This window comes from Heterocephalus glaber, unplaced genomic scaffold (assembly GCF_053883595.1).
Source record: "Heterocephalus glaber isolate CG9 unplaced genomic scaffold, H.glaber_assembly_v1.0 deba00001472, whole genome shotgun sequence".
NCBI classification, from domain to species: domain Eukaryota; kingdom Metazoa; phylum Chordata; class Mammalia; order Rodentia; family Bathyergidae; genus Heterocephalus; species Heterocephalus glaber.
This window is the reverse complement of record NW_028258315.1, coordinates 97,941,369-97,958,662: the sequence shown is the minus strand read 5'-3', so window position 1 is coordinate 97,958,662 and position 17,294 is coordinate 97,941,369. Positions and strand designations below refer to the sequence as shown.

The 17,294-nt window shown below is 45.7% G+C and overlaps 2 protein-coding genes across 8 annotated transcripts in view; one reads left to right on the top strand and one right to left on the bottom strand.

Moving 5' to 3' along the window:
• The window catches only part of Atxn7 (ataxin 7), a 153,519-nt gene extending 153,259 nt beyond the window's left edge, over nt 1–260 (bottom strand). For both annotated transcript variants that reach the window (XM_087182532.1, XM_087182528.1), the window contains exon 1: nt 115–260. The gene's annotated coding sequence lies outside the window, so the exon portion shown is untranslated. The remainder of the gene's footprint in view (nt 1–114) is intronic.
• A 3-nt stretch (nt 261–263) lies between these two features.
• On the top strand, nt 264–17,289 carry Thoc7 (THO complex subunit 7). 6 transcript variants are annotated; one of them, XM_087182540.1, is made up of 10 exons: nt 387–409; nt 8,739–8,826; nt 9,233–9,368; nt 9,549–9,666; nt 10,505–10,632; nt 10,924–11,010; nt 12,941–12,998; nt 15,636–15,702; nt 15,790–15,859; nt 16,574–16,902. In XM_087182540.1, exons 3-10 carry the CDS (start codon nt 9,365–9,367, stop codon nt 16,639–16,641), a joined length of 600 nt encoding a protein of 199 aa, XP_087038666.1. In that variant the 5' UTR covers nt 387–409; nt 8,739–8,826; nt 9,233–9,364; the 3' UTR covers nt 16,642–16,902. The 6 variants fall into 6 exon arrangements, with proteins under 6 accessions (XP_004871665.1, XP_012923551.1, XP_087038666.1 ...); XM_087182539.1 differs by lacking the exon at nt 9,233–9,368; XM_004871608.4 differs by lacking the exons at nt 8,739–8,826; nt 9,233–9,368 and having other exon boundaries at nt 264–409.
• The last annotated feature ends 5 nt before the right edge of the window (nt 17,290–17,294 follow it).

Sequence of the window (17,294 nt, the reverse complement as noted above, 5' to 3'; positions counted from 1 at the left end):
CAGGCCTCTGGGGCCCTCGACGCCGGCCCCGCGCCCGCAGCCCCAGCCCGGCTCGAGCCCCGGCGGAGCGGGCTCCGGAGGTCGCGGCCCGGCGACGGCGCCCGGCGAGCTCACCTGGCGGCTGGCGGCGGCCTCGGGGCGTGGGCCGGCGGGCGCGGGGCCGGGGCTCGGGCTGCGGGCCGCCGCCGCCGGGCCTCCCCTCAGCGCCGGCCGCGGGACCCCGAGCGCGGGCCGGGAGCGCGGTCCCGGGGGGGGGGGGGCGGCGGCGCGGCGCGACTCAGGCGGCGGAGCGGGCGGCCGCGGGCGCCGCCGCCTCCTCCTCCATGGCTGTTTACCCGGCTGCATTGTGGGAGTTTGACCTCCGCGCCGCCCGCCGCCGCCGCGCACGCCATGGGAGCTGTGACTGACGGTGAGGCGCGCCGCCCGGCCTGCCGCCCCGGCCCCCTCCCAAGCCCCCGGCCGCTGCCCCGAGAGCCCCCGGCCTCCGCAGCTTCTGCCCGGAGCACCCCGCGGCCCGGCTTCCGGGCGTGTGCGGGGCTCGGTGGAGGGGCGCCGGCGGGAAGCGCGTGGCACCCGAGGGCGGCCGGGCCGGGGGGCCGCGGGCCCGGACGGGACTGGGACCCCGGGGGCGCCGGGCTCTCGAGATGCCGAGGCCGTCGGGGCCAGGGAGGGGCTGGGCGCGGGGAGCAGGAATGGAGCCCGGTGGAGAAGGAGCCCAAGCCTGCGGGCTCCGGAAGGCGATCCGGAAGTGTACCTGGGCTATCTGCGGGCGGAGAGCGGGCAGGACGAGGCCGCCGGGGCGGTGAGCCGCGCTGTCTGGAGGGTGGCTCGGCCGGCGTGTGTGGGGCTGGGCGTGCGGACTGCTGTGGGAGCGCGGGGGTCCGTGGGCCGAGCAGAGATGAGGGGCGCTCGGGGAAGAGGGGAGGGAGGACCTAGCGAGGGTCCCAGCAGTGCGGACGGAGGCCCTCTGACCCCCGGGAAGGGAAAATCTAGAGGTGCTGGTCAGCTTAGCGGGAGGGTGACAGGCGACCAGGACCTGTGGAGCTGAGGGCCCGGCAGTACATAGGTCCACATTTGCGGACTGATAAGTAGCAAAGTGGGAAGCAACTAAGGCCCAGGAACTTCGTGGGAATTCTACCCTTGCCTCCTTCCAGTTTCCTTTATTCAGTAGGCGTGATCCTGGGCCTTGGTTGGGTTTACAGAGTAAAAGCAACAGCAAGGCCTTTCCTCCACGGAAGTTGCAGCGTGGCGGGAAAAACACAATGACTAGTGTTAAGGGTTACATATGTTACTATCAGGAGTTACAAGTTTGGGAACTGTGAACTCATATGCTAGATTTTGCTCATCCATTCCTGGGGATTAGGAAACCTCCCTGAAAAAATTACTCCTGGTCCTTTTTTTTTTTCTTTTGAGATAAGGTCTTGCTGTATAGTTCAGGCTGTCTTTGAACTCACTGTGCAGCCCAGGCTGATTGTCCTGCCTCAGCTTCCTGACTGTTGGGATTATTGGCATGTACCACTACACTGAGCCTAATTCCATTTTTAAAGGATAAATAGGTGTAATTGGACTGGAGTTCCAGGCAGAGAACCACCTGTGCAAGACCCCAAAATGTTGGAAGTACTGAAAGATGATAATTATTGTTTAGAATTTGGAATGTTAGGAAGGAACCACAGGGGTTTTTGGGGGGGGGGGGGTACCGGGAATAGAACTCGGGTCCTTGCGCTTGCGCAGCAGGCGGCAAAACCACTAAGCCAAATCGCCAGAACTGCACGAACCATAGGTTTTTAAAGGCACTGAGAAGCCATTAAAAATTTTTAGTGGTATGGTACGATTAGATTTGTATTTATTTTTAAATTTATGTATTGCTATGCTGGGGAGCAAAGCCAAGTTGTTGTGCATGCTAGGCAAGTGCTGCACCAGAGCTACACTCCAGCGCCAGATCTGGGTTAACACAGGGTACGGTGTGGGGGCTGCCAAGGGGAAGGGACAGTGAGCCTCTGGGTCCCCTTCCCACGCTAACATTTGTACCATGCTTGCCATGTGCCGGGCAGTATACCAGTTATCCTCATTTTACGGATGAAGCTTCAACCCAGAGACATTAAGTCCTTGTCCAGGGGGGGTCACATAGGTAGTAAGTTAGCCAGCTGCCTTCGGCTGCTTGCTCTTCACTATAATGCACCCTGTCCCTGGGCTACTGCTGCAGGAATCCTAGAGAGAGGTCCCGGGGCCGCCATGATGGGTCCCTGACCAGAGGGGATGAAGGGAGAAGTGAGACTCAGGGCAGCCGGCGGGATCCGAGTCTGAGCCCAGGTGTCTGACAAGTGACTCCCTGGCAGCACGGGTTCTCAGTTGAGTAGAGAACAGGAAAGGAATAATAGATTTCCGTCAGATGGGAGACAGGGTGAGGATGGGACTCGGTAAACTTACTGCAGACAAGCGGGCCCACACTCTTAGAAGGCCAGAAATATGTGCTCTGCCCCTTACAAGCTGCCTGACCTTGGAGCCCCAGCTTTATTCTCTGTAGATGGAAACAATGAAACCCACCCCAGAGGGTTATTTTAAGGGTGAAATGCGATAAAAGTTGTACAGGGCTTTGCACTGAGTCCACTACATAGTAATATTCAGTGGATGTTATTAAATACAAGAGTCGGTTTACTGGTTTCTGCCTTCTTGGGATGAGAATTGTGCCTTCTTCATCTTCAAATCGGCCTTTCCTTGTCTTTTCTGCATTTAGAAAAAGACAGCTGAACTGAGTAGTGTGTGCAATCAGTCAGCAGACATCTGTTGTGCCCTTCTGGACATGATGTGAGGTGCTCGTTACAGCACAAAACCAGAGAAGGGACCCCCATCCCCTGCTCCAGGAAGGGCAGGAGTAATGTACAGTGAAATAAGTAAGATAATTTCCCGGAAGAGAACGCAAGCTTGGAGAATGAAGACAGAGTAAGAGGAGAGGGCTGCCCACAGCCAGGATAAAACAGAACTGTAGGGTCTGATCTCTCTGAAGTTAAAGTGGGACCTGAGCAGATAAGCCATGTGAAGAGCCCAAGAAAGTAGATAGAGGCACCTGGCTGGGCGTGGTGGAGCGCCCCCATAATCCCAGCACTTGGGAGGCTGAGGCTGGAGAATGGCCATCCTGGACTACATCGTGAGACCCTATCCCAAAAAGCAAAAAAAAGCAAAGGTGTAAGGTGAGAACACCTGAACTACATAGTTACAAAGTGAGATCCTATGTCAGAAACCATAAAAAGAAAAATAGGTAGATAAAGGCGAAGGCCTGAGAGGAAAACAAGCTCTGCATCCTTTGGGAGAAGGTAAGGAAGGCCGGGGATTGGACCCAGATGGCTGAAGGGCCCAGCAGGCTGTGGGAGGGGACTGGCTCTTCCGGGGCAGTTGGCAGAGACTGGAGGTTGTGAGCGGGACGTTAGACCCCGTTCACCTTCTAGGTGAATCTGTGCTGCTCCTGGAGACTGGTTTCTGGGAGGCTAAGAATGGAGGAGAGACGTGGCATTCGCGTGGCAGTGGAGAGGGTGGTGGCGAGTGGGTGGCTTTCACATTCATTCTCCCGAAAAGCTCCTGGGAGTCTGGTGCTCAGCCCCTTGCTTGGCTGAGGTCTGCTGTCCTCTTACAAGTGTGGCGCCCCAGCCTCACGTGGGCTCTCGTATGCAGAAGCTCCTTATTTCTGGCCTGAGTGGAGGAACCGCACTGCCCGGGAAGGAGGCGAGAGGCACTGCAACACTGTCTCTAGGTATTAGGCCAGGTACTTCCACCGGCACTGGCATTTTACAGAGAAAAGTGGGGATCCTGTGGCGTTGATGGCAAAGCCATTGTCTCCTTCCCCCATGGCACTCTAGCGCTTTGGCTAACTGAAAGGCAGCTTGGTGTTGTCACTGCTAAACCATGTTAACAGTTTGCCCATGTGGGTGTTAATTTAAAGGGTGTTGGACAGCGCTGTAGAGCCCTGGTAGAGATAATTCCAAAGCACTTGGTGGCACACAGAGAACACCAGGCAGGTGTGTTGGAACACCGGAGCAGCACATGGGAGAGGGAGAGGTGAAGGGGTGGATGGGCCTGCATCCTGCTTAACAGAGCTTGTTGGTTTTGACAGTAGTTTTGTCTTTTTTAATTAGAAAAGTGTGATGCATGGATACATGGTTGTTAAAATTTGAAATAATGATTTTCATTGCACCTGTAAACATGACAGGACAATGGACCCGCACTGTGACTGTGATAGTGTAACTGGGTATGTTCCTCCGATGCAGAGGGAAGATACTAGCAGCACTTTGTGACATGTGCTCACGCACGGACAGCACTTCTGAACCGAGTGACCATGTGTCTCACTTGTTATTAAAGCAGGACCCTTTTCACGGGGAAAATTAACAGCTGGGGGGTGTGTTCACCAGGTGGGCATCCGTGGACACTGCTCATGCTGCTGCAGTTCCTCCTGGTCCAGTTGCTGATCCGATGTGAATCAGTCGGACATTTGTGGGCTAAAAAATAGGACCCTTCTTTTCACTAGTGCCAGTGAATTTATCTAATTTGCTTTTTCCTGGGCCCCAGCAAAAGGGTAACTAAAAGAGTACAGCTGTTACACAATATTTCTATAGCCAAAATAATTGTTTTTGTTTTGGTAGTACTGGGGTTGAACCCAGGGCCTTTGCACTGGGCTGCAACCCCACCCCTTTTTAATTCTTTGTTTTGAGACAGGATCTGGCTAAGTCACAAAGTTGTCCTGGCTGGGTTTGAACTTGCAGTCCTGCTGTCTTGGCCTCCCACAGTGCTGGGATTACAGGTGTGCGCCACCACGGCCAGACAAGAGGAATAGCTTTTCAAAGCAAGATTATTGTTTTATCCTTGTGCCATATTTTTTTATGTGTTTGTTTGAGCCTCACTATATAGTGTAGGCTGGGCTTGAACTCACTGTGCAGCCCAGGCTGGCCTCAAACTTGAGGTAATCCTCCCCCCTCAGCCTCCCAAGTGCTAAGATTAGAGGTGTGCATCGCCATGCCTGCCCCTTTTATCATATTCTAAACATATAGACAAACAGGGAAAAATACCCCAGCTGTCTTCACTTTATAAATTTTAAAAACAGAACAGTGGTGTAAGTGTTCTATTTTGGTACCAGCAGCTTATTGAGACTAGTCCTAAGTATCTCAGGAGAGGTGAATATTTACATGGAGGAATACACTTCACTCTTTATTGTTCTTTCCACCCACCTTTGAAATCTGTGACCTTACAATTAGTATGAGAGAGAACAGATCTGTGAAGAGTCATAACAGCAAATTTTCATACACATGGGTTCATAGACATGTCCACAGATAGCACTAAACATTTACTCTCTGGTACCATTTTTAGGATGGTACAAGTTGTGATTAAAGTGAACGTAAAGATAATATTTTCCTGATAGGACAGTCACCGTGCTCTTTCATATACTTTTATTTCTGCGACCTTCCCCAGCACTCCTGCAAAGTAGATAAGTTTATTCCCACTCTATAGGTGAGGTTAAATGTTGGCCTTATGCTTGCACGGGATGAACACTGGGTAGAGCAGCCAAGCTATCAGCCCCGTGTTTGATTTTTGGCCGAGGGGCTGTGAGGTGTGCTTGGGCTATAAAGGGCCCAGGGAGGTGGGACGAGGGTCTTCGGGCCCTGGCGGGGAATCCCCGTGCTGCCAGATCTGGCCTCAGCATGAACCCACGGGTGCTGCCCTCCTGCTGCTGTTGGCTCTGCTGGGTCCTAACCTGCTTTCCGGTACCTGCGGTTCCAATCTTTCTAGTCAGGCCATGTTCGCTACTAACTGCACATGCTTTGGCACCCTTCTGACCAGCTTCCTGTTCTGAGCTTTTCCTCAGTTTGATCGACCCAGAAAGTTCTTCCCATGAATTGCCAGCAACTCCAAGTTGCCTACCAGCAAAGTCTGTGTTTAGTGGTGTGCCGTTCACTCTAGTGTAGACTCCTGCAGCCTGACCCCGTGACTGCCATTCCAGCCCATGTCCCCTCCCACATCTGTGTCCCTCACCCAGCCTTCCGAGTGTCCCGGAGTGAGCATCCAGGTCCCGGGATGAGCCTTTCATCCCCTCACCTCGGTAGAGCTCACAGCTTCCTCTGCCTGGGATGCAGGAAAGGGAGAGGCGAAGTGATCCCCTCACACACGCACCTTCCTGGGGACTGAACTCAGGGCCTTTGCACTGAGCTGCATCCCCAGCTGTTTTTTGTTTTTTGAGACAGGGTCTCACCAAGTAAGTTGCCCAGGCTGGATTTGAACTTGAAATCCGCTGGTTTCAGGTATTTACAGGCATGCACCACCACACCAGGCGAGGTTCTTTTTTAAATAATAGCTAACAGATTTTGACTATTCGTGCAGTTTAAAAGCCAAACATACTGAGATACAGTATTCAAGGGACCGGGGATGTAGCTCAGTGGTGCCGCACCTGCTTGGCAAGTGAAAGGTCCTTAGTTCCATTCCTGGTACCAAAAAATAAAAAAAGATACAGTATTCTCCTGTCTCCCCACTTACACACTGACCTCTCTTGGGAACCCTTTTCATTAGTTTCTTGTATATCTTTCCAAGGTATCTATGCAAATGTAAGCACATATAATTGTATATTCTTATTTCCCCCCATTTTTTGAGCAAGAGCATACCATATATATTCATCCTTTGCTTATAACAAGTTACTTAAATGATCTCTATCATTACATAGAGCGCGTCCTCATTTTTTTTTTCTTATAGCTTTATAGTATTCCATCATATTCCATTTGTTCCCCTGTTGATGGACATTTGAGTTGTTTTTTAATATTTTATCATAATGTTCCAATGTGTACTCGGGGATTGTTGAGTCCAAGGCTATGTGTTACTTGAAAATTTGAAAGATGGTGGTAAAAGTGTCCTTCATTTTTTTTTGAATGGAATTTTCTTTTTTTTGGTACCAGGGCTCGAACTCGGGACCTTGCTCTTGCAAGGCAGGCGGCGGAACCACTGAGCTAAATCCCCAGCCCTACCTTCATTTTTTTTGATTGATGATTTTTAAATGTCAAAAGAGCAGCTCAAGTCTTACTCTGATTTTCCCCAAGTCAGAAGGATCTCTCTCTAATCTCCACTTGTACATATATGCATTCATATGCTTGTTACTTCTCAAATGAGCGAAAGGGCTCAGGTTTTTATTTCATATCTACATCTTTTGTGTAAACAATCAGTACTGTAGAAATGCAAATAAAATAAGGTAGTTGCCCCTGGCCTTGTCAGTGGTCCGTGGAGACAAAGCTCTGTAGAAGTCAGAAGGTCCTCTGCAGCCACGAGACTCCGCTTAAAATCCTCCCTGGCGTCTGAGTGCTAGGGCCTGCGATGTGGGGTGCTCGGGAGGAGGAGGCCGAGCACGGCGGCGTACCGCCCCCAGGAGCCCGCCTGTGCACGTCGTCGGCGTGGTCGGCACAGTGCTCCGAACGTTTCCTAACTGGAACTTTTCTAATTGGAGAATCGCATATTTAAAAGTGTACCGCTGGAATGCCCACAAAATGTATGTTAAACGTTTTTAGTTACCAAACTTAGAAAATCAGTAATGACTTCTGCTCAGTCAAGGCACGCACCCCTTTCTCTCAGATTTCACCCACTGTCTCAGATTTGTCTGCCGGTTACCTGAACACCTTTACATTCCAGAGCCCAGTCAATAAAGTGGGTGGCCCAGGCACCTGGGAAGAAGAGGGAGCTTAGGGGCCTTGATCGGAAACGAGATGAGCAAAGAATCACTGAGCAGTGTTACTATCACCAGATTAAGTGCGTGTTTCCTCTTATTTTATTTTTAAAACTTGAAAGGTTTGTAGTAGAAAAAAGCAGTTTATTTTCCACATTTTAATCTCTTCGGGGACTATCTTTTATTTGTCTCTTCAGGTAACATTGTTGGTGGTCAAAAACAGAAATTTGTATTTTTAAATTAAAATTAAAACCTGATGAATTTTTAAAATTAATTTAAAACCTGATGAATTTGTTGCTCACACAGTCTTTCAAAGTCATGATTCTGACAGCCAAACCCAATTCTAAAAGTCGATGTCTGATGTTATCGCAGGATATTTAAAATGAGCCTCTGCCTTCCGAAGTTTTATCTCTGGTGCACCTGTGCTCAGAAATACTTCTGCCTCCGCACAGGAGCTATTGTTTAAAGGTTCTGCTGGGGCTGCATCATGCGGGCTCCCCAGGAATTATTCACACTTTAAATTTTTGTTTTGAAAAATGATACATTTGGTTAAAAAGAAAACCAGCCCCCTAAAAGCCCCACAACCCCTCCAAATCTGTACAATGGCAAGTAAGAAAACTACCTGTATCTCTTTCTGTAGTCCCTCCCACTTCAAACAACTGACATTACCAGTTTCCTGTAACTCCTTCCAAGTCTGTTTTCCGGGTGCACTCATTCATGTATGATGGACGGACACACACACACACACACACACACACAGAGGCTCCCCCTTTCGTACACCTACAAGAATGCTGTAGGTACACATCTGTTTCCATAGCCGACTCACTGCGCACGCAGTCTATACACACACATTGTCTCTGGGCTGCACACTGCCATTACGTGAACGTTTTGTAACTTAACCAGTCACTTACTGGCTAGTGATTAGGGTGGCCGTCTTTCTACTGCAGATATCACTACTACAAGCATGCTTTTCCGTGTGTTTCTGTGCATGGGTATGCATGTATCTGAAGGGTAGATGCCAAGGGTTGCAGTGTGTTTTCTCTGTCATGTCCAGAGGCCCTAAAAGGGGATGGCATCAGTGTGTGGAGTACAGGTTCCCACAAGGCTGTGGCCATCAGTTTCCATCTTTGCCAGTCTTGCAGGTGAGAAGTGGTGTTCTGTTGTGATTACCATTGGTCCTTTTATGATGCAGCATTATTTCACCCAGGCAAGAAAGCTAGCTCAGGACTGCAGCCAAATGGGAGGGAAACCTACTTGTTATTGATCACTATCTGCACTCCTTTCTCTATTCCTTTTTGGGGTCAAAGTAAGACAGTCTTGTTAAAAAATCCTCATGGGGACAGAAGCATTTGAAGATGAGGTAACTGAACTACACATTTATCTAACAGATCCATTCCTTGTTCTCTGACCTCTCATTCATTTTTTCTAGGCTACCATTGTGTCTTTCAGGTCCCCTTTTCTCAGTTCCTTGTGCTAATGCCCCTCAGTAGCCAGAGATAGGAACATTCTTGACTTTCTTCTGTCTGGACTGTCCCTCCCCGCAAAAAGTTTCTTTCAGAGTTATCAGCTTCTCTTCCTGGTTGTTCCTGAAAATTACTTCCTCTGCTGGAGACAGAATGCCAGCTTTGTGCGGACAAGGCCTTCCCTGTAGCCCGAACCTCCAGGACAGTGCCTGACACTATGAGTGAGAATTTCTTACCATACAGGACACATACCGTTTACTGTTTCAGTATGTTCGCACAGTTCAGTGCATTCTGTCCTTGTATTTTGAATGAGTAAACGATCTATGATACCGGTTATTTGTCCTTGAAAGTCACCAAGAGCCAGGTGGCCATGTTCACTCTCATTAGTCTTTTTTCCCCAGACGAAGTCATAAGGAAGCGTCTCCTCATTGATGGGGATGGTGCTGGAGATGACCGCAGAATTAATCTGCTAGTGAAGAGTTTCATTAAGTGGTGCAACTCTGGATCCCAAGAAGAGGGGTATTTCATTTTACTCTTTCGCTATACCAGTGTCCTGGTGTGATTTTATTAAGGTCCTGTTAGTATCTCAAATTTTCATCCACCTTAAATATCCAATGAACTCACTTCTTGATTAGTCAAAAGTAGTTTTTTCCTGGCCTTTTCTTCTCTTTAAAGGGCCTCCTTTACGTTTATGAAACATGCAGAAAGCAGAGTGGTAAAAGAAAAAAGGATGAAATTCAAGATCATTAGTTTGATCACTTTTAGCAGATAAGTGTGTAGAATAACAAAATAAATGAAAATTTCTCCTTTGTTAATAAGTTAGTCTAAAGTTGCTGCAAAATATGTATGAATATATGGTCTTTTGTGTGTTATTTTGTTCTTCTAAATACAGGGTCTCACTGTTAGTTCAGACTGATTTTGTGCTTTGTATGTAGCCCTTGGGCTCCAGGGTCATCACACCAGCTATATTCTGAATAATTTCTTAACATAGAAAAATTTTCATCTGGGTTTGCTTTCATAGATACCTGTTATATACTGTACAGAGTGAAAAAATTATGTGAACAGAATTGTGAAGATAAGCAACCCTCTTAATCAGTATTTTTGAAAGTGTTTATTTAGAAAATTTGTTTGAACTAAGACTATATTGATATGACCAATAGTTCCATCTTGCATCTGTAATTAAACCAGTTTATGAAGTCAAGTATGTCACATTTGAAAAAAAAATGAAGAATAGATACTCTCTAAGTTATTTTAAATAAAGCAGCGATTCTCTCAGAGCTTGGTATAATTTAGCAGCAGGTCTTTGCCTGGGTTATAACCCACAGATCTCCTTATATGTGCGCCTCGCTTCCCCCAGATACAGCCAGTACCAGCGCATGCTGAGCACGCTGGCCCAGTGTGAGTTCTCCATGGGCAAAACATTGCTGGTGTACGACATGAATCTCAGGGAAATGGAAAACTATGAAAAAATTTACAAAGAAATAGGTGAGAAACAAAGGAATTAATGTTTCTGTCTCTAATTTTACTTTTTCATGGTCTAAAACTAAAATGCTAAAAATTTTCCTTAGTTGGTGACAGGATAACAACAATTACAGTATTAATAGAAATACAGTAAATATTGGCTATGAAATGTTTATTCTAATGTGATACAGTGCCTTGTTTTACAACATCTATTTTGTTAGTGATGGAACTTCAATTTAGAAACGTTTTAAAATTGAAAATGGATGGAGATTAACATGTTATAACAATTTTTTTTTTAAAAAAAACCCTATATAGAATGCAGCATTGCAGGAGCACATGAAAAAATTGCTGAGTGCAAAAAGCAGATTCTTCAAGCAAAACGAATACGAAAAAATCGTCAAGGTAAGGATTTTGAGGGCTTTAGTATGCAAATACTTTTATTACTGACTGGCATTTTCATGCAGTTTTTGATGTTGTAAGGTAAAATCTGCTTAGAATCAACATAACTTACAGAAAAAAATTAGGAGCCACGTTTAATTCTAAACCATATTACTCTTTAAAATAGAGAAGAAAAGCTATGCTAAAAAAATAGTTTTACTGTCATGTGTTCTTTATCCAAGTATCTCTTAGGTTAATTTTTTTCTGTCTTTAGACTCTCTGGCCTAAATAACACGATTAATCAGCAAAGTGGATTTACAGAAGTATACGAGATTTAGAGGTTTGTTTAGAAACAAACAAATGGAGCTACTTTCAAAAAAATAATTAAAATTCAGTGGATTTTTAAAACAAGCAAACATTTACAGGCTGTCTAAATATCTAATAAGAATTAAAGTTTAATTTTGTTCTAATCTCTTTTGTTTTAAAATTGGGATATGCCCTTACCTACTAAAGCACTTGCAAAAAATTTTTAATGACAAGGGCATGGCTCATCCTATAATATAAATTGAAAAATGTAAAAATAAAATACATTGTATAATGACACATATAATATATGTGAAAACTAGAAGGAAATAGAAAATGCTTATTTGGAAGTTGTGGGGTTTTATGGCTTATGTATTCCATCTTTGTTTTATTTTTGTACTGAATATGTTACTATGTTATAATGCAAAAGATTTTATTTTTTAAAATCATGCTTACTTAATATGCTGAGTTCCAGAACAATGAATTTTAATTTTTAATGAGGTAATTAAGATGAAATTTTATTTCCTCTTAGATTTTTTTGTATGTATTGAATTTTTGGTGGTAGTACTAGGGATTAAATCCCAGGTCTTACAAATGCTAAACAAGTGCTTTGCCACTAGGCTCCATTTCTAATCTTATGTCTCCTTTTTAAAAGTTAGCTTTTGTGTGGGGCGTGGTGACGCACACCTGTAATCCCAGCACTCAGGAGGCTGAGGCAGGAGGATTGCTGCAAGTTTGAGGCCAGCCTGGGCTACATAGTGAATTCAAGGCCAGCTGGAACTAATTAGGGAGATCCCGTCTCAAAAAATAAATAAATAAGTAAATAAATAAAAGTTGGCCTTTTATTCATTTAAAAGTATTTATGGTAAAGTTTCAGTGGCCAGTTTATGGCAAGAGATATCAGCTCACATAATATAATTAATTAAAAATTACTTAAAAATATTTTGCAGTGTTTTTATTGGTTAGGCAATTTTAAAGTTGATCCTACCATTTATCATTTCTTAAGAAAGGTTAGCAGGGTGAACATGCCTTAGTTTTGGAGGACTCAGTGAAGTAGAAATAATGACCTTAATTTTAAATCATTTCTAAGTTTTGAAACATTTGACCTTTAGAATAGTGAGCTGTGCTGTTGCCTAAGATCTGGGAATAACAGTGGGATGTATTTTCCTCACTGACGTTGGTGGTGAGCAAACAATGAAGAAGATCCTCTTCTGAGTCAGTCCACTTGCAGCGCAGCACTGATGGAAGCCTGTTAGGCTCAGCCTGCACAGGATGGGGAGCAGAGGGCTCTGCACCCCCACGCAGGGTTAGATTTCTCTAACCTGGGAGAAATCTCTAACCTGGCTGGGCACTCAGACGCCAAAGAGGACTCAGCATAGGCAGGGAGACCTGACCCCTGACATCCGTCTGGCACATGTCAGTGGAAGACCAAGCGCGACCTGAATCCCCAGGGGGAGCACTTTCAGTGTCGCCAGTCATTCTAGTTTTGGCTCAATGAAGGCAAACTGGCAATATTCTCTGTGCATCTTGTTTTTCTTTGTATACTAGAAAAATGAGCAGGAGAGACTTGTGGTATTACACACTTTGTCTGGATAATCCAGAATTGAAAAAAAGAAAAACCTTAATTTTGACCCCCCCTTTTGTCTTTCAGAATACGATGCTTTGGCAAAGGTGATCCAGCATCACCCAGACAGGCATGAGACCTTAAAGTAAGTTAGGGCTTCACATACACGTGGTTACTTTTCCCACTGCTGAGACAAAATACCCAACACCCAAAGTTAAAAGAGGAAAGGCTTATTTCAGCTCACAGTTTGTAAAGGTTTCAGTCCCTAATCGGTTGGCTTCATGGCAGGGTGGCAGGGTGAGGGGCGTGGCAGAGGAGAAACAGTGCATGGCAGGCAGAAGGCAGCAAAAGCAGCAAAATGCAAGCAACAAGTAACCTCAGCAGCCCTCTTCCTGTCTCTTACATTATACACAGGCTGCCCTTAAGGTGGGTAACACACCCAGGGAGGCCTTCCCATTATCCACACCCAGAACTATGCCAAACCAGTTGGTAGACTAATTTACTAATCACACATCCTTGATCTCAGCATCACACACTCTAGATCCAGCCACCTCTGAAAAGCCCCACTTGAGGCTTTTCAGTGTAGTCAGATGTCATCCACATGAGGCTTTGGGGGGACATCTGGACACAAGCCATAATACCAGCCTTTACACATAGATGCCCAACATACTAGTCTGTGCAGCTTGGTGATTTGTTTGTTTTTTTGAGACAGGGTCTCACTCTAGTTCAGGCTGGCCTTGAACTCACTATGCAGCCCAGGTTGACCTCAAACTTGTGGCATCTTCCTGCCTCGGCCTCCCAAATGCTGGGATTACAGGCATGTGCCACCACTCCTGGTCTGCGTTTTCTTTTTAGAGAAACAGGTGGTATAGGGCCAGGGATGTTGCTCAGCAGCACTGCGCCTGCCTGGTAAGCACAAGGTCCTGAGTTCAATTCCCGGTACCAAGAAAAAAAAAAAAGAAAGAAACACATGGTATAAGTCAAAAGGAAGTATCACATTTCAGTGTCATATATTCTTTTTTTTTGAGGCAAGGTTTTGCTTTGTGATGCAGGTTGGCCTTGAACTCACAGCGATCCTTCTGCCTCGGCCTCGAAAGTACTGGGATTACAGCCTTGTACCACTATGCCTGGCTCAGTATCATATGTTCCAACAGTTCTTTTCTTTTTTTTTTTTTTGGTACTGGGGATTGAACTCTGGATCTTGCGCTTGCTTGGCAGGCTGCAGAACTGCGGAACCACTGAGCTAAAGCCCTGGCCCCTGTTCTAATCTAACAGTTCTCGACTGGATGTTTGTCCTCCAACCTTACTACCTTTACATCCACAAAAAATTCATGTAATGTACCTCAATAGGAAAATGGATAAACAGATTATATTATATGCATATAATAGAATACTAAATAACAGTAAATAAGAATATACTACACACTTTTTAAAAAATCAAAACTGCGTTTTATTATCATGGCAATAAATATCCTTACTCTCTGCCTGAAGAACAAACGTGGACTAGCGCGTGCACCTGGGCCATGCAGGACAAGGCAGCCTAGGGCTGGGGTCCAGGGACAGTCAGGGTCTTGGGGTGAGCCGTCTCCTCTGGGGGGCGCTCTTCGTGTGAGCACACAGTGCTGGCCTCCGGCCTGGGCAACACCTGTGTGGTAGCTGGGGTCACAAGAGGGTGGCAGGGCCCAGGCTCCGGGGAGCCCAGGGCCCGCGAGCGCCTCCCCTCCTTCCCCGACTTCCACCCTGCTGGCGGCACAGGGGAACCGGTCCTGCCGCCCGGAGGTGACCTGGGAGAGCAGGGAGCCCCACGAAGACTCCCCAGGCCACCACTCCCCATCCTGGCTTCCTGCTGCTGCTCGGCAAGGTCCATCCGCGTGGCTGGTGGCACAGGGCGCTGCCCTTCCTCACTGCGAAGGGGACCAGAAGACCTGTGGACGCTCCTTTCTCCCTTCCTGGGCTTGAACCCAGGGCCTTCCCTCAGAAGTAAAACCCCAGCTCGTGGTGTTTTGCAGCAGGACAGCACAGGCCTGGCCGGGCCTCCGGCGGCCCAGATGGGCTGCTGCCGAGGCCTCTGCACTAGCCCAGCCGGGACTGGCAGCAGGCTTCACTACCTGGCTCGGTTACAGAAGACAGTGAATAGGTCCAAACTACTTCACGTTCCCAAATACATACAGAATATAATATATACATGACGATTTATAAAAGGTAGAAGCCTCATCCCAAGTATTATATTTCCACGCTTTGTATTAACCAGTTACACAAATACAGTATATGCATTTATTTACTGGTTGGGCCGGGGATTTAGTTCAGTGGTTCCGCCGCCTGCCCTACAAGCGCAAGGACCCGAGTTCGATCCCCGGTACCAAAAAAAAAGACCGATACTGCAGTTACCTGAGTGAGAGGTAGAGGCCAGAGAAAAGGCTTGGGATAGAGTGCTGGGGGTAAGGTTCAAAGGACGTTTCGAGTTAATCAGCAATGTCTTGTTTCCTTTACTGAAAGAAATATTTGAAGTGACTGTGACAAAATACATCGGTTCTTGGGTTTGGGTATTATCTCTGTTTTTCTGTATGTTAAAATTTTTATCCAGAACTGTTCTTTAAATGAAAATATTCCATACTTAAGAGTTAAGAAATCCTCAGCTTTATGTCTCACTATAATGAGGTGTTATAATTCTTTATCTTTTTTTATTTAAAATGACTATCTAGTAATTTAAAAATGTAATATTAAATGTAAATTCTATTTGCCCAGTAGCAAAGTACAACTAACACTGGCTTCTTTTCTTTAGGGAACTAGAGGCTCTGGGAAAAGAATTGGAGCACCTTTCACATATCAAAGAAAGTGTGGAAGATAAGGTATTTACATGTGTGTGTGTGTGCGTTGGCCTTTCTCCTGTGTGTTAACAGATCACATCGTATACGTTTTTCTTCTTGTTAACACAGCTGGAACTGAGACGGAAACAGTTTCACGTTCTTCTTAGCACCATCCACGAACTTCAGCAGACACTGGAGAGTAAGTAAAGATGTCTCAAAACGGATGTGCAGGCAGGTTTTCAAATGACCAAGAGGCATGCCTTCTGTAATAGACACCTGGGGAGAGCGTACACCCACAGTTGCTGAGTAGAGATGGATGGTGTTAGAAGGCATTCGTCTGCTCAGCCCTCTGAGTATATGCCAAAGAGTCTTAACTTTTAGTAATGTGGGATTTAAATGCATATCTAGTCATTTTAAGAAAAGCTCAAGGACTATAGATACGGAGTTTTTCTCAGTTTGCCATGGTTTATTACAAGAAAATAATGATTCAGACAGGCTATAATGAGTAAGCAGTGCATAGAGACTTTTGCATGCCAGGGAATGGTGGGTGCTGGGAAGAACTGAGGCCTTGCTCCTTGTGTTGAGTGGAGCTAGTGGGAGAGTTCTCCTACCTTGCATTATTCCCAAGAAGGACCTCAGACCTTGGCTGGGGTTTTGTGGGGGTTTTTTGTGAACTATTACACAAATTTTAAAGTTTGATTCACCTAATAAACAACAACAAGCAAAACAAAACAGCATTTTTAAAATGAAATATTTATGTGGAACAGTTGCCACCTATGTGGGGCAGTCATAGACTGCCATTTTGCCACCCTTGCTTTACATGTATTGATTGGCTTATAAAAGATAGAAATGTTTTCATACATATACTAAATACAGAATTTAGTGCAACTTTGTGTTTCTTTCTCAATTGTAGATGATGAAAAGCTCTCGGAAGTAGAAGAAGCTCATGAAACAAGCATAGAAGCGGATGCTAAGCCGTAGCAGGTTAATTGCTCACCATTCCTGAGCATATTGAGAGAGCTACATGATCTTAGAGTATTTAGGATTTGTTGTGCTCTTGAGATATTTAAAGTTTGAGCAGTGAATACTTTGCTTTTAAACATTAATGCTCATTTCACTCATATCTCTTCACACATAGGAAAATGACTTCAGTGTATATTTGCTTTTATTGAAACACATTTTTTATTGTTAAAAGACAGGAAACAACACTGAAATATGTTTAATAAAATGTGTTCAAAGCTGGATGTTTGTGCTCCTTAGTAGTCCAGGTAGTTGGTAAGTGGTATTGTCAATTGCTTTATAAAATAAAAGATTGTGAAAGGTGGCATTTTTAGGATATACATGATGAAATGAGTCAGTTTCTGGAAATTATCACCACTTTTGAAAATAAAGTCCATGCATAGGCTTCAGGGTGGTCACAAGCCTGTGCAGTCGTGTGGGAATGTTCATGGTGGGGAAGTTTCCGGGTACAAGGACCACTGGTATAAGAGGTAATTACAAGACGCAGAGGAAACCCATGGGCATGGCTTTCCATCTTTCTATTTGGTACTTGAGGAATATGACTGTTAAATGGCTTATTGTCATGCTTGCTTTCTGTATCTGTAATAAAAAGTACATTAATAACATGAAGAGTT